This window comes from Mustela nigripes, chromosome 14 (assembly GCF_022355385.1).
Source record: "Mustela nigripes isolate SB6536 chromosome 14, MUSNIG.SB6536, whole genome shotgun sequence".
Lineage (NCBI taxonomy): Eukaryota > Metazoa > Chordata > Mammalia > Carnivora > Mustelidae > Mustela > Mustela nigripes.
In genome coordinates, this window is record NC_081570.1 from 103,341,045 (window position 1) to 103,356,636 (window position 15,592).

The 15,592-nt window shown below is 47.9% G+C and overlaps 1 protein-coding gene across 32 annotated transcripts in view; it reads left to right on the forward strand.

The window, feature by feature from the left end:
* LOC132001388 (myomegalin-like) overlaps nt 1-15,592 on the forward strand; it is a 217,780-nt gene that overhangs the window by 185,528 nt on the left and 16,660 nt on the right. For 21 of the 32 annotated variants that reach the window (XM_059375904.1, XM_059375903.1, XM_059375933.1 and 18 more), the window contains 9 exons: nt 2,424-2,540; nt 3,141-3,648; nt 5,224-5,459; nt 6,481-6,532; nt 7,614-7,837; nt 8,451-8,603; nt 10,547-10,732; nt 14,081-14,332; nt 15,316-15,447. In XM_059375904.1, coding sequence (XP_059231887.1) covers nt 2,424-2,540; nt 3,141-3,648; nt 5,224-5,459; nt 6,481-6,532; nt 7,614-7,837; nt 8,451-8,603; nt 10,547-10,732; nt 14,081-14,332; nt 15,316-15,447 — 1,860 coding nt within the window. The remainder of the gene's footprint in view (nt 1-2,423; nt 2,541-3,140; nt 3,649-5,223; nt 5,460-6,480; nt 6,533-7,613; nt 7,838-8,450; nt 8,604-10,546; nt 10,733-14,080; nt 14,333-15,315; nt 15,448-15,592) is intronic. The other 11 variants (XM_059375915.1, XM_059375931.1, XM_059375932.1 and 8 more) reach the window with 3 other exon arrangements.

Sequence of the window (15,592 nt, forward strand, 5' to 3'; positions counted from 1 at the left end):
ACCCCTCAGATTGTTTTGCAGAGTCCATAGTCTCTCATGGTTCACCTCCCCTTCCAATTTCCCCCAACTCCCTTCTCCTCTCTAACTCCCCTTGTCCTCCATGCTATTTGTTATGCTCCACAAATAAATGAAACCATATGATAATTGACTCTCTCTGCTTGACTTATTTCACTCAGCATCTTCTCTTCCAGTCCTGTCCATGTTGCTACAAAAGTTGGGTATTCATCCTTTCTGATGGAGGCATAATACTCCATAGTGGATATGGACCACATCTTCCTTATCCATTCGTCTGTTGAAGGGCATCTTGGTTCTTTCCACAGTTTGGAAACCGTGGCCATTGCTTCTATAAACATTGGGGTACAGATGGCCCTTCTTTTCACTACATCTGTATCTTTGGGGTAAATGCCCAGTAGTGCAATGGCAGGGTCATAGGGAAGCTCTATTTTTAATTTCTTGAGGAATCTCCACACTGTTCTCCAAAGAGGCTGCACCAACTTGCATTCCCACCAACAGTGTAAGAGGGTTCCCCTTTCTCCACATCCCCTCTAACACATGTTGTTTCCTGTCTTGCTAATTTTGGCCATTCTAATTGGTGTAAGGTAATATCTCAATGTGGTTTTTATTTCAATCTCCCTGATGGCTAGTGATGATGAACATTTTTTCATATGTCTCTTAGCCATTTGTATGTCTTCATTGGAGAAGTGTCTGTTCATGTCTTCTGCCCATTTTTTGACATAATTATCTGTTTTGTGTGTATTGAGTTTGAGAAGTTCTTTATAGATCCTGGGTATCAGCCTTTTGTCTGTACTGTTATTTGCGAATATATTCTCCCATCCCGTGGGTTGCCTTTTTGTTTTGTTGACTGTTTCCTTTGCTGTGCAGAAGATTTTGATCTTGAGGAAGTCCCCAAAATTCATTTTCATTTTTATTTCCTTTGCCTTTGGAGACATATCTTGAAAGAAGTTGCTGTGGCCGATATCGAAGAGGTTACTGCCTAGGTTCTCCTCTATGATTCTGATGGATTCCTGCCTCATGTTGAGGTCTTTCATCCATTTTGAGTTTATCTTTGTGTATGGTGTAAGAGAATGGTCGAGTTTCATTCTTCTACATATAGCTGCCCAATTTTCCCAGCACCATTTATTGAAGAGACTGTCTTTTTTCCACTGCATATTTTTTCCTGCTTTGTTGAAGATTATCTAACCATAGAGTTGAGGGTCCATATCTGGGCTCTCTCCTCTGTTCCACTGGTCTATGTGTCTGTTTTTATGCCAGTACCATGCTGTTTTGGTGATCACAGCTTTGTAGGAAAGCTTGAAATCAGGCAATGTGATGCCCTCAGTTTTTTTTTTTTTTTTCAACATTTCCTTAGCAATTTGGCATCTCTTCTGGTTCCATACAAATTTTAGGATTGTTTGCTCCAGCTCTTTGAAAAATGCCCGCGAAATTTTAATTGGAATGGCATTAAAAGTATAGATTGCTCTAGGCAGTATAGACATTTTTGCAATGTTTATTTTTCTGATCTATGAGCAGGGAATGGTCTTCCATCTTTTTGTGTCTTCTTTGATTCCTTTCGTGAGTGTTCTGTAGTTCCTCGAGTACAGATCCTTTACCTCTTTGGTTAGATTTATTCCCAGGTATCTTATGGTTCTTGGTGCTATAGTAAATGGAATTGATTCTTTAATTTCCCTTTCTGTATTTTCATTGTTAGTGTATAAGAAAGCAACTGATTTTTGTACATTGACATTATATCCTGTCATATGACTGAATTGCTGTATGAGTTCTAGTAGTTTGGGGGTGGAGTCTTTTGGGTTTTCCATATAAAGTATCATGTCATCTGCAAGGAAAGAGAGTTTGACTTCTTCCTTGCCAATTGAATACCTTTTATTTCTCTTTGTTGTCTGATTGCTGTTGCTAGGACTTCTAATACTATGTTGAACAAGAGAGGTGAGAGTGGGCATCCTTGTCGTGTTCCTGATCTCAACGGGAAGGCTGTGAGCCCCATTGAGGATGATATTTGCTGTGGGCTAGTAGCTATCTTATAGAACTGTATAGATCTTGATGTTTTAGGACTCTAAATTAGTTCAGCCACATTTACATATTTACTGAGCCTCTGTGGATAAAGCACTTGCTAGTTTCCTGGGGGCTTCTAGGGTTGTTAATATATATAATATATATAATACCCAACATAAAGATATCTGGTCCCCACAAAGCCTCAGTTGTTGTAGGTGAGATTACCAGTGGCACACAGAAGCTCATCCTGGTGGAAGGAAGTCCTGCATGGAGTGAGTGGTCTCTTCTCCCACTTGCCACTTTGGCTGTAAACTCCCTGCCCCTTGAGGGCTAGGGCATGTGCCCCTGAGGTTGAGGGAGTACGTGGGACATTCTGAGAGCCTCTGTGACACCCTCTGTCTCTTCCTGAACAGGTGAATCCTTGGTGAAGCAGGACAGCAAGCAGGTGCAGGTGGACCTCCAGGATCTGGGCTATGAGACCTGTGGCCGAAGTGAAAATGAAGCTGAGCGTGAGGAGAGCACCAGTCCTGGTAGGAACACAAGGGCAGGGCTCACCTGGCCTTCCTGGAGTCAGCCTTCCCATCCAGTAGCTGCTGGCCAGTCCCACACCTAATGAGGAGTAGGGCCGAGGGGACCCAGGACCAGTGAGGCATAGGAAGTTTGGCAGAGAACTCTGGACCAACACGAGGCTGAGTGTGAGTGGGAATGTCTCTAATTAGTTTATAACATACTGCTGTTGATTAAAAGAAGGAAAGTTCTGTCCAACTGGTGATCATCTAAGGCTTACTTTTTAATGAAGAGACCAGATGAGCTTGTGGAGACATGTAAACCCTAAGCTAAAAAATCTGTTTTTCCATCCTAGAAGGACTTTGTAGGTACACCCACCAAACTGAAATTGAGAATATAAAAAACACTCAGGGCAGTGGGAGGTGACTGTACCTGGTTCCTGACCTGCAGGGCTGTTGAGTGGGTGGAAATACCATGTCTGAATGCTGGTTAAAGCATGGCTGAATAAAGTACCGCCTCAACTTTCACTTTAGTGATGATTCCTATCCCCGGCACCAGACCTGTCTCCAAGCCTCAGCAGCACGTGTAGTTTTATTCAGGAAGATGTCTTTGTCTTTTCTCAGAGTGTGAGGAACACAACAGCCTCAGGGAAAGAGCCCTGGAGGGGCGCCTGGGCTCCTCAGCGGCTAGCCCCCCAGGGAAGAAGCCCTTGGAGAGCTCTCGAGGGAAGCAGGAGGAGTTCCGTGCATATGGAAAGTCGGAAGACATCTCTCTCCTGCAGAAGGACATCAGAGACCTGAAGGCCCAGCTGCAGAATGCCAACAAGATCATCCAGAACCTCAAGAGCCGGGTCCGGTCTCTCTCGGTTACAAGTGATTATTCATCTAGTCTGGAGAGACCGCGAAAGCTGAAGGCCATTGACACCCTCGAGGGATCTTCACCTCACAGTGTCACTGATGAGGATGAGGGGTGGCTGTCTGATGGCACTGGGGCTTTCTACCCCCCGGGGCTTCAGGCTAAAAAGGATCTGGAGAGTCTGATCCAGAGAGTATCCCAGCTAGAGGCCCAGCTCCCAAAAACTGGAGTGGAAGGGAAGCTGGCAGAGGAACTGAGATCAGCCTCCTGGCCTGGGTAAGGGGGACAATCTTTGGACCCCGATAGGATTGAAAATGTCTAAGTTTGTGTTGGAGGTGGGCTAGCCCAGGCAGTAGAAGAGAGAACCCAATAAGGCGATCAGAAGAGTGCCTATTTCAATGCTAGGCCTAGATCCAAAGAAAGGTCAGTAGGCCTTGCTTGGGAGACACCAGGTCTCTGGGATTTCCTCTCAGGAATCTATTAGTAAAGTGACTGGATATGTGGTGTAGTAGGAAGACTGGAGTCAGATTGCCTGGGTCTGAATCCTAGCTCTGGCACTTTCTAGCTGTTAAACTTACTTAGAACTTCTGGGCTCTTTCCTCACCTATTAAATGAGGAGACTGAGAGAACCTATCTCAACAGGTGGTTACTGGGTTTAAATGAATTAGTACAAGTGATCAAAATTGCCTAACATACATTAAGCTCTCAGTATGACTTTGTGTTGGAATATAATACTTTGTGTTGGAAGACACTGGGTATCTGTCCTTGTTATGTGCACTGAGTACCAAACCATGCAAAAGCTTAGTGGCCTCAAACAATAATTTATGTGGATTTACAGGGCTCAGCATGATGGCTGTTGCTTGGGGGTCCCTTCCGGGGCAGCAATCCGATGGCTTCACGTGTCTGGTGATATGATGCTCCTTGCCTTCTCTTTTTCCCCCCTTGGCTTCTTGTCTTCCAGGGTCTTTCTTCTTGGGGTATGCCTCTCAAGTGGTCTTAGGTTGTTCCACTTCTGCATGGTGGCTGGCTTCCAACAGAGTGGAAGTAGAAGTTGCCAGGACAGTTCAGAGCAACTCCTAGACTTAACACAGTGTCGCTTCCCTTATTGCCTCAGTCACAGTGCTCATAGAGCTTGCCTAGATTTAAGGAGGTGGAGAACAGCTTCTACCTGCCAATGAGAGAAGGAGCAAAGGCACATTGGCAAAACAACATGTGGAACAGGAATGTAATGGCCATCTTGGCAAAACAGTCTGCCATAATAGAGATGATCTTCCAAATAGAAGGCATGAAAGATCTTATCTAGACTTAGAATTAAGTAATTCCTTTTTTCCCTCCAAGTTTATGTATTTATTTATTTTACATAATGTCTCCACCCAACGTGGGGCTTGAACTCCCGACCCTGTCATCAAGTGTTGTGAGCTCTTCTTACTGAGCCAGCCAGCCAGGTGTCCCAGGATTAAGTGATTCTAGTCACTGAACTTATTTTTATTTATTATGTCTATTGAATATCTACTCAATAAATACATTTAGTGTTTCTTAAGTATCAGCTGTGAATCTACACTCTACTAGTCCCATGAGGAATGTAAAATTGGGCACCATATTTACCTCCACAGGACCTACGATTCTCCTGGACATAAGGCTAACATGCACAAAACATTGTAAGAACCACTAAATTGCTAAACTGACATCATGTATCAGAGGGGGATTTACTCTTATATACTTTAGTTTCTGCGCCAGAATCGAGCCTGGGGAGCTCCTTTGAGATGTTCTCACGGAAATCTCTACTGAAGGCCCGTAATTTCACTTTCACTCCTTTTCATTCTTACTTTTTCCTCTTCTCTCGTGTATTAGGAAATATGATTCCCTGATTCAGGATCAGGCCCGAGAGCTGTCGTACCTACGCCAGAAGATACGAGAAGGGAGAGGCATCTGTTACCTTCTCACCCAGCATGCGAAAGATACAGTAAAATCTTTTGAGGACCTTCTTAGGAGCAATGACATTGACTACTATCTGGGGCAGAGCTTCCGAGAGCAACTTGCCCAGGGAAGCCAGCTAACAGAGAGGCTTACCAGCAAACTCAGCACCAGTAAGTTGGCCACAGGGCTTTGACACACACTCGGTCACTCCCATAACCCGAGCCCCAGGTGGCCACCACACCTCCACCACAGTCTTTTAATCCAGGTCCCGTTCCATTTCATTTCCTGGGGCCATTACCGGGTCAGGACTGGTTGGTGGGGAACACTGAGGAGAAACATAGGATTCGGAGGTCATGATTGCAATGGCAGAAACTGGAGCACTCATGGCAAGTGACTTTTAGGGAAGCAGGCTGTGTCCATCCAGTGCTAAGGGGGAGAAAGGGAGAAGAGATCGGAGGATGTCATCATAGTGAAAAGAACCTGACCTGAGAATTGCAAGACCCCAGTGGTGGCCTGAATGCCGCCATTAATTTGCTTTGGGCAATAGTTTAGCCTTTCACTGTCTCTTTGTTTATCACATGGTGTCATACATAAATATAATTCCAGTATAGTTAAAGCATCCTGCCCTTTGGACATAGTTTGGGCACTGAATGTCGTAGTGCAACGCTAGGAATATGGGTTATTATTGAGTTCTTTACTTAGAAGACATTTCCTGAGAGTACCAAGAGATAGTGGGATCAGTCTTGGGGGCCAACCATCCCACACACTGGTGGCAGGTGCAGAGGTGGGACAGGATGGTTTGTCATCTCTTAGAGCAAGAGTGGGCTCTCCATGAATGCTGTGATGGGACACAGAGCATGCATCTGGGAGTGAGTCTGTGACAGGCTTGGAAGGTGGAATATTCCAGAGAGAAGCCGAGCAAGTGCGCTTCAAACTTCTTTGCATTGATTTAGGGTAGAGGAAGTCCTGAGGCTGATCACGAGGTCAGGGGAGATCTGCCTGGTGAGTTCAAGAGAGCCCACAGGTCTCCCCTCTGAGGCTACAATCTGCAACCTTTCCAAGTAATTCTCCTACATGTCTTGGACATATACAGAGGAATCACCATTCTGTACCCACAGATGCTTGCATTTATAATGTAGGAAGTGGAATCTATTTAATTTCTTACCATGTTTTTCTAAATTTGGCTTACAGAGGATCATAAAAGTGAGAAAGATCAAGCTGGACTTGAACCGCTGGCCCTCAGGTAACTTGAAATAGGATCTGATAAAGGAATCAGGAGCAAGGCCCAAGGGGTCCAGGGTGACTGTAACTTTACAAATTGGGGCAGGGAAATGCTGATTATAACATGTTCGTTTATTCATGAGACACTTTAGCCTCTCTTCTGCTATAATTCTGTTGATTTCTATTGTGTAATTATGCTCCAGGCTTGGTAACCTAGACTCAGTCTGATCCAACAGTAAACTAACCAGGTTCCAGGGGTCCTTGGCACCCCCAAGGCTCTCCTCTGCTTTCTTCCTGGGTGTTTAAAGATGAGGCTGTGCTGCTGAGTTGGCTTACCCTAAGCTACGTTGGCAGCTCATTTGGTAGTTGTCCAGTTCCCCCGGGGGAAAAAAAGAATTGAAGAACCATAATGTAGTTCCTCGGGGGTGGGGAGGTGGGGGAAAGGCCTGGGCGTTGCAGACTCCTGGGAGGCTACGGTCTTTCATGAACCAGTTTTCAATGAGTCACTGCAGAGAATCTTACCGTGTACAGTAAAATATGGGCTCAAAATCCGTAGCTGTAGCCTCTAGTCTAAGCCCCTCTCTGTCAGAAGCCTGCTTTAGACCACGTGGTGCTGCTCCAAGTCCCTGCGGTGAAGAGCAAAGCGTTTTCGTTTCGTTTTCATTGCTAATCCATCCCGGACACATACCTGGGCTGTAGCTCAATCATCCACATGATTCCACGCATCCTGCTCTCGGTTGTCAAGGGCAATGCCAGACTGCTGCATGTTTGTCACCGCTTACCTTCCATTACTGTCCTTACCTTCTTGGAGACTGGTAACCAGCAGTTCTTGGGGCCGCACTTGGAGCAGCTGTGCCTTACAGGGCTGGCTGAGTCTCTGCTAGTTCCCAGCGTCTCCCGTGGCCAGTGCCCTGGATAGTGATTGCCCCTCTTTCTCCCACTGCACCCCACCTACTCTCCGCCCCTAATCAGTGATAGGCTATCTTGATGGTTCTTCACAGGAATGGTTCCCTTGACTTAGGTGGCTTTTCCCATGTGCCTCGGTCAGGACAAGTTGGGCCAGTGCCCTTGGCTTCACCTATTGTCTCCTTCCACCCCACTAGGCTCAGCAGAGAGCTGCAGGAGAAGGAGAAAGTGATCGAGGTCCTGCAAGCCAAGCTGGACGCCCGGTCCCTCACGCCCTCCAGCAGCCACGACTTGTCGGACTCCCAGCGCTCTCCCAGCAGATCGTCCTTCCTGTCCGATGAGCTGGAAGCCAGCTCTGACATGGATGTAGCCAGCGAGTACACACACTACGAAGAGAAGAAGGCTCTGCGTGGTCACTCAGGTAACCTCCTGTTTCTCTAGCCAGGCCTTGCAGATCCTCCCTGGTGTGTGTCAGGCTGAATGTGGCCCTGGGACGAAGCCCCAAGTACAGGCCCCAGTGCCTCAGGATCTTTGCTCTGCTCCTGACTCCAGGGGTTGTTTCAAGGTCTCCACTGGATTTGCAAGCTGGTAGACCCAAGGGGAAGCACAGTGGGAAGAGCGAGAACATCCAGGCAGGCTCTTCCCCATTGTCTCATGAGCACAGACTGTCTGTCTGACTTCCTTCTTCAAATGGGACATCATCTCCCTCCTGCAGAGGTCTTGCTCACGGCATGTCCTGAACTAGTGTCCCCTGGGTATCTGTCAGCAGTCACGGATGCTGTCGCTCCCACCTGGTACATTTGGAAATGCCATTTTCATGGTTTCTGGGTCTGGGCCCCACTCTCACCCCTAAGGTGGCTTGCCTCCCTCAAGAAGCTATCTGCAAGCAAGGAAATGAACACGGCTCACAGTGTTTGTGCCTGGTGCTTTCCCGGAAAGCCAGGCCCTGCCCTGGTACCCCTGGCTCAATAGAAGGCCAGATTCCAGTTCTTTGTCGACCACCAAACATTTTCTTTCATTCATGGGTTTTGTAGATTCCATCCATCATTCGAGTCATTCTGCTGTACTGTCTTCTAAGCCATCAGCAACCAGTGCACCTCGGGGGGTTAAGGCCGAACCCAGCAGCAACCCCATCAGCTTGCCAGCTCCCCAGAAACCCCCCCAGGAGGCCAACCAGGCCCATCCAGGTATGCGACAGCCGACACAGCGGGAGCGCTGTCTCCTCTCCCTCAGCAGCCTGTTTGACTTTTCTTCAGGGACGAATGTTTCCACTGTCAGAGGCTTCTAGGCATCAGATCCTAGATGAAATCAAGAGGCCTTCCTAGTCCACCAATTGTGTCTGCATTTTCTTGGTTCTAAATATTTTAGGCAAATCAGAGATCTGCAGTAGACTTTGATCAGAATACCAATTTTGACCAGTAGTCAGCGAATCCTTTTAAAGTAAACATTTTCATTTCTTTCTTTCATTTCACTCTGGGGAGCAAAGAGGCAAAAGAGGTCTCTCCCATGATTATAGTCACCACAGAACAAAAAGAAAGTCACTTCATGGCTAGCCTGGAAGCATTACCCATTTATCTTCAGGGCAAGCCTCTGCAACAACTCGGGATGCTTCAGGATCCTGCAAGCTTCTGTTCACATTACATAGCCATTCATTCATGGATTTATGAACAGCTGGGCAGCTCCTGATACGTATGTAGTGCCTGTCCTGCAGCCAGTTGGAGGGGTATATTTCATTTAGCTGCCCCAAGCTAATTGCCAGGAGTGTGCTGTTCAGTTAGAGCCCCACACCAGCGATGGCAAGAAGAAGGCAAGCCTTGTCCCTGCCTCCTACCCCTTGCCACAACCAGCTGGCTGCCCTCGGTGTGGTTTGTCATAAGGTGCCCGCAGAAGGCACAGTGCTGTCCTTCTGTGGCTCCCATTTCTCCTGAGAGCCCATCAGCCAAAATCTTAAGAAGGCGATGTTTCTGACCCTTTCTGAGCTGGGGCTCGAAGTTTCTGGGCCAGAGTAGGCAGCAGCTGGCCCAGGGAGTCATGGGGAAAACCTGTTTGCCTAGTGCTGTAGACACCTGTGCAAATGCTCTGGGGTCAAGCGGAGCAGAAGGCCAGGGGTTTTAAAATCAGAATGCCTACATGAAGGATGCCTGACCTGTGTCACTGGGCAATGTGGGAGTCCTCGCAGTGTTTCTCTGACAGTGTATCAGCATCCTGGCGCGAGGGATGTGATTAGAATGTACTCATTGTTTTCCACGGCAGGCATTCTCCACAGATCAGTCTTGGTTTCTGCTCCCTCCACAGGCTTCCTGCCATATAACTGTTTTTAGGAAAGAGAAGATAGATTCAGACATCAGAATGTCCCAGGGTCCCTAAAGACTTGTTCATAGATGGGCTACATCATGGTCATCTGTTGGAGATCTACTTTAAATGCAAGTTTCCAAGCCCTCCTCCCAAAGTTTATGACTTAGAACAGAGCCTGAAGCAACTGCACGCCTTAAGAATTTTTCCCAAGTGATTTGGATGCCCAGACCAGCATGCAAGCTCTTGTGTCTGAGTCACTTTACCAAGACCTTGATTTTTCTTTTGGTGAATGAATGCGTTGATTTGAGATTCTCAGGTTTGTGTCCATGAGACTTGAATGACACACATGAGGAATGCACATTTCCCCACAGTCCTAGCCCGCTTCTGCCCTCCTCAGGGTGAGCCCTCATACTCTCAGAGGAGTTCCAGGTGTAGGGAGTCTTGTCACAGGGGCAAGGACCCACTCCCACCCAGGGGTGATTGGGAACATTAACGTGCGGACATCCTGATTCCTCCGTGCCTGGGACAGCTGGGAAAGGCTCTCATAGCTGCCTGGGATACAGCTATGCCACCTTGCCTGCTTTAGCCAGTTGTTTCCAAGATGAGCATAGAGTATGTATGCCGGAAGCCCCCGGCGAGGAAGAAGGAGGAGGGGTCCGCTAAGCCCGGCTTTTGGGTGGCAACCCTGGCCCTTCGCCTTGTTGGCTGTCACCATGCTGAATGATAGCCTCCCCCCAAGGAGACATCAGGGCAAGACATAGTTTCATTTTCATCTTTTCCCCATTCCTTTCTTTCTAATGACGTGTCTACTTTCTTCCCAACTCTGTGTTTCTAGGCCTTCACTTTCCCTCCATACCCACGCTGGTTAGCCTTCCCCAGGCACCATTGCCCTCAGCAGCACCCAGCTTCCTGCCTTTCAGCCCCACTGGCCCTCCCCTCCTTGGCTGCTGTGAGACCCCCGTGGTCTCCTTGGCAGAGGCTCAGCAGGAGCTGCAGATGCTGCAGAAACAACTGGGAGAAAGTGAGCACTTCCTGTGGCCTTCATGTGCTTGGGCCAGGCTGCCCTGCCCCATGTGGCCCTGCATGGCTTTGGCTTGGTGGCGGAGTTTTGAAAAACGACCTAGGGTGTGCACGTTGCCAGCAGGGGACTGGCGAGTGGCCCTGCTTGCTTTTTTTGGGAAATACCTTTACTGTTGTTTTTCTGGTGTGTGTGTGTGTGTGTGTGTGTGTGTGTGTGTGTGTGTGTGTCTCATCGTTGCATCAGGCCCTAGACCTGCTCCTGTCCCACTGCTGCTGCCAGTGTGGGATACCAGCAAGTCTCCTGAAAGCCTGACACAGCGGTGATGTGTCAGCAGGCAGGGCATGGGTGAGAGCTTTTGTGCCTTACCTATATAGGCGAGACAAAGTGGCCATTTCCAGGGAGTCCTTTCCATGCCTATGATAGTCTCCTGCTGTGAAACACACTCTTCATCAAGTTCGGCTCCTGACATCATTAGGTTGAGGGTGTGAAGGGTAGTAGCAGTAGAGGGATTCAGAAGAGGTGACAAAGCCCCACTTCCTAGGGCACAGGGTTCATTTCTACCCTGGGACAGGTTACAGGTTGGCGGCTCGGACTGGAAGCACAGGCTGTGATACCTGATTGTAAATTCTGTCCTCTGACTCCCAGAGATCCTTGATCGTATTGATCGTAACCGTTATAGGCTCTGTATGGTCATCTTTTTGGAAAGGCTTCAATATATGTCTGGGCTGTATGACTCATTGTCAAAATTGTTGGTGGGGTCATTTATAGCTTAGAAAAAAAGAAGAAAAACCCTCAAATGAGGAATTTGCTTTCTAGTTTTTTAATGTTTAAATGCTTAATGCTCTCTTAATGCTTAATGCTCTCTTTTTTTAATGCTTAAAAAAAACTTAGAAATCAGTTTGATGTTACCTTAAAACCACATTCTGTGTGTCTTAAAAATAAGTAAGTAAGTAAGTAAGTAAATAAATAAATAAATAAAGGCTCAGATGAGCCAGAGATTGATGGTAAGGGAAACCAGTCACAGTGTCCAGTGACCTAGGACCACAGCTGAGAATTCATACTGAAGTCCCCATCGTCATTTAGCCCAGCTTGTTTCTTATGTCAATCCTGAAAGTGACCACACTCTCTAGTCTACTCTGTCCCAGTTTGATTCCCAGAACCAATTAGATAACACCCCTTTTAGGAGAGTTTGTACAGCTCCCATTTTTGCAGGCAGAAATGTCTAGAAGACTGCCTCCTGCTTATCACAGCTTTACCCAGGTGTAGCAGTCGAGGCTAACCCAGCAACACAAACCTGGTCTTCCTGAGCCTCACACCACTTGTGTGATAGGTAGAGCCCGGGCAGGGAACTAAGGCTCAGAGGAGTAGAGCTACTTGTTTAAGGTTACTAGTCAGTGGGAGAGATGGCTTAAGTCCAGGTCTTCTGCTCCCAGTCCTGTGTTTCCATGATACCTTTTCTGTCTAGGATGGTTTTGTTACCATCCTGCTCAGAGCTAAGCTCAACAAATTCTGGAAGCCCCTTGAAACAGTCTTTTCTCTGTCTCTTTAGAGATCAGTAGACAATTCATCAGAACCTCTGATCTAGAATTTGATATTTGACGGATAACAAATTTGTCCCATATCAAAATGGCAAGAGTGATCTCTAGCTGACTTTTCTTTTCCTTTACCTTTCCACATTTGTCAGTTTGTCTTTGTCCAAAAGGAGTGATAGGAGACATCTGTGCATGAAAAAGGGTCTGTTGATATGGGATCAAGTCATACTTAGTCTGAGCCCTTGACCAGAGTTTGGATGGCCCCAGCTTTAGTGAGCAAGATGACAGCCCTGTCTTTTCTGTCCTCAAGCACAGGCCTCTCTGAGGGATGGCAGCTTACCAGTGTTCCTTGTCCACTTGGAAACAAGCTTCCACGTGGGCAGTGGTGCATGGCAGCTTCTTGGGGCAGCGTGGGGCAAAGATCTCCTTGTGTTAGAGTCTGTCTGGCGTCTTTGCATGGTTTAGGGCATGTGCTCTCTGTTGTGTGGCCTGGGCAACCAGGAACATGAGAATGCTGATCACTGTTACTGATAGACTTGGAACCTTCTATAGCCTTGGTTAAAATGTAAGCGGTTGACTACCCCTGATTTCCCCCTTTGCCTTGTGTTGGGCTGGGGAGGAAGGGGGTGTGAAAGAGGCAGAAAATCACATCTTTACAAATCCCAACTAAAATCTAGATGTTGAGGGTCAAGTGGGTAGCTCAGTGACTCTCAGTGAGTTAGGCATCTGACTCTAGATCTCAGCTCAGGTCTTGATCTCTGGGTGATGAGTTCAAGCCCCACTTTGGCCTCCATGCTGGGCATGGAGCCTACTTAAAAAAAAAAAAAAAAGATTCAGATGCTGACATTTTTCATCCCCCAGTGATCCTAATGGACATCTATTATTTTGCAGATTGAGGAAGGAGAGACCCATGATGGGTACTTCTCAAACTTTGCTGCCAATGAGAATCACCTGGGAAGGTTTTAAAACATCCAGTGCCCAAGCTGTATCCCCAGTTAAGGCAAAATCTCTGGGAGGTCCAGGCATCAGTATGTGTTTGTTTACATTTTCCGAGGTGACTGTAGTGTGTGGATAAGTTTGAGAACCAGTTACAAATGGAGATTAAAAGTTGACAAGTAGCCAATTGCATTATCCCCTCAGAGGAGTTTGGCTTGGTTGGAGGGAATGATGACCTCTTCCTCTTTGCTTAGGTCAAGCTACCTGCTTACTATGCTGCCCATGCTGATAATCCCTGAAGGAAAGGAGTCTTCTGAATAGGAATATCCTAAACTACAGCCTTGCCCACCTCTCTCTGTCTCTCCCACAGCCTGGACTTCTTTTCACATAGAAGCAGAGATGATTTGGCTCAGGGGAAAGCCCATGATTTCCTAAGATCTATGAGAGCATCAGCCTCATGTTAAATGAAAGTTCCCACATCCCTCCATGGATGCTAACATTGAGCACATCTATGAATAGGAATGTGCTATATCCTCCAACTTTGGGACTGAGTTCTCCTTCCAGAACTTTCCTGGACTGTATCGTGAGGAATTTTAGTAGAAGCCAGGAGTGCAGCCTCTGGACTTTTCCTTTGTGTACACTGGTGACTTCCACATACTTTGTCCATCCTCCGCCTCTTGGTGTCTCATGCCAGCAAACACATGAGGTGAAAGTTATGGCTTCTAGGTTATGGTCTTCATCTAACTGGTATTCCACAATGGACTGGCATTTCTGACATCGCACATGTCCCCTTTGGTGTCCACTTTTAGCAATCCCACACTTCCTTCCTGGTCCTTCCCTTCCAATCCTCTCTTCCTCACTCTAGTTTCTTTCTGCCCAGGTGTCAGCACCGTGCATCCTGCTTCCCCATCTGCATTGCCAAGCAACCATTTAGAAGCCAGCTCTTCTCACTATCTCAACCCCGCCCAGCCCCACTCTCCACTGAGGGGCGGCCCAGAACTGGGCAGAATCCTGGAGCCCAGCTATCTGGGCAGCGGCAGCCAGTGGGATGTGATGAGGCCTCAGAAAGGGAGTGTATCAGGCGACCTGTCCTCAGGATCCTCTGTGTGTCAGCTTAACTCCAAACCCACAGGTAAAACATAAAGCCCAACAGGTCGGTCTGTGAAATGAAATCTCATTTAGAGTCTCCTAGCTGGGCAGGGGCGTTTTTCATTTCTCTAGTCCCTGGCTTACAGAGTGGGGGTAAAATGACAGGGTCCTATCTGTGCTGGGCCTTCCTAAGTGCCCTGCTTCAGCCTCCCTGCCCATGGCCTCAGTGCTGTTCAGGGAATTGGGAAAGTCAGAGACACACCTTGTGCTCTCACGTTCATGTCATTAACCACACAGGGGAAGTTTATATCCATGGACTTCTACCTTATGCCTCCTCACTGAGGCTGGAGGAAGGGCTTGATGCCTCGTTAAAGACTATTCCGTCAAGTATCCATAAGAATAATGATATCAGGCTAGAGTGAAGTCTTCCCTAACACACTCAGGAGAAAGTCACACTCAACTCACCATACATTTCCCGACACTTCAGTTATTTTTCTAAACCATGTGGAACTCCTTCACCCTCACCGGTTACACTGGTCACCGTACACTTACATTTAAAACTCCCTCATATTTTGGGGCACCTGGGTGGCTCAGCTGGTTAAGTGTCTGCCTTCAGCTCAGGTCATGATCTCAGGGTCCTTGGATCGAGCCCCACATCGAGGGCTCCCTGCTCAGTGGAAAGTCTGCTTCTCCCTCTCCTTGTGCCCCCCCCCCCAACCTGCTCATGCACTCTCTCTCTCAAATAATTAAATAGTCTTGAAACTCCCTCACACTTAACTGTGTGTAGGAGGAGGCCCCTGGGGCATGCTTCACGCGGTCTCCTGGGTTTGACAGCCCGTTTCCTCTTTAAGCAAAGTCGCTGTGTTCCTGAGTGCCCATGTGAGAAAATGCAGTTGGTGGAAGGGTGGGGATGTTTAGGGATCCTGCTGAGGAGCCACTGGCTGTGCCCCACTTCCACCTGGGCCCCCCTGGTGACCAGGATTCCTCATCTCGCACCTCTCCCCGGTCCTGACGGGATGGCTGCAGGGGCTGACCTGCTGGAGGAACATCTTGGAGAGATCCGGAACCTGCGCCAGCGCCTGGAGGAGTCCATCTGCATCAACGACCGGCTGCGGGAGCAGCTTGAACACCGGCTCAGCTGTGCAGCCCGTGGGAGCGGTAGGAGAGGCCCAGAGCCTCCCATACTGCCATAACTGGGGAGCCTCTGGAGGCTGGGCTTCATGCTTTCCAAAGCATGTGTTGGGCTTTTCTCTACTTGCTCCTTCCGAACAGTCCGGCAAGGCAGGGGGGGCAGGTGCTCTTA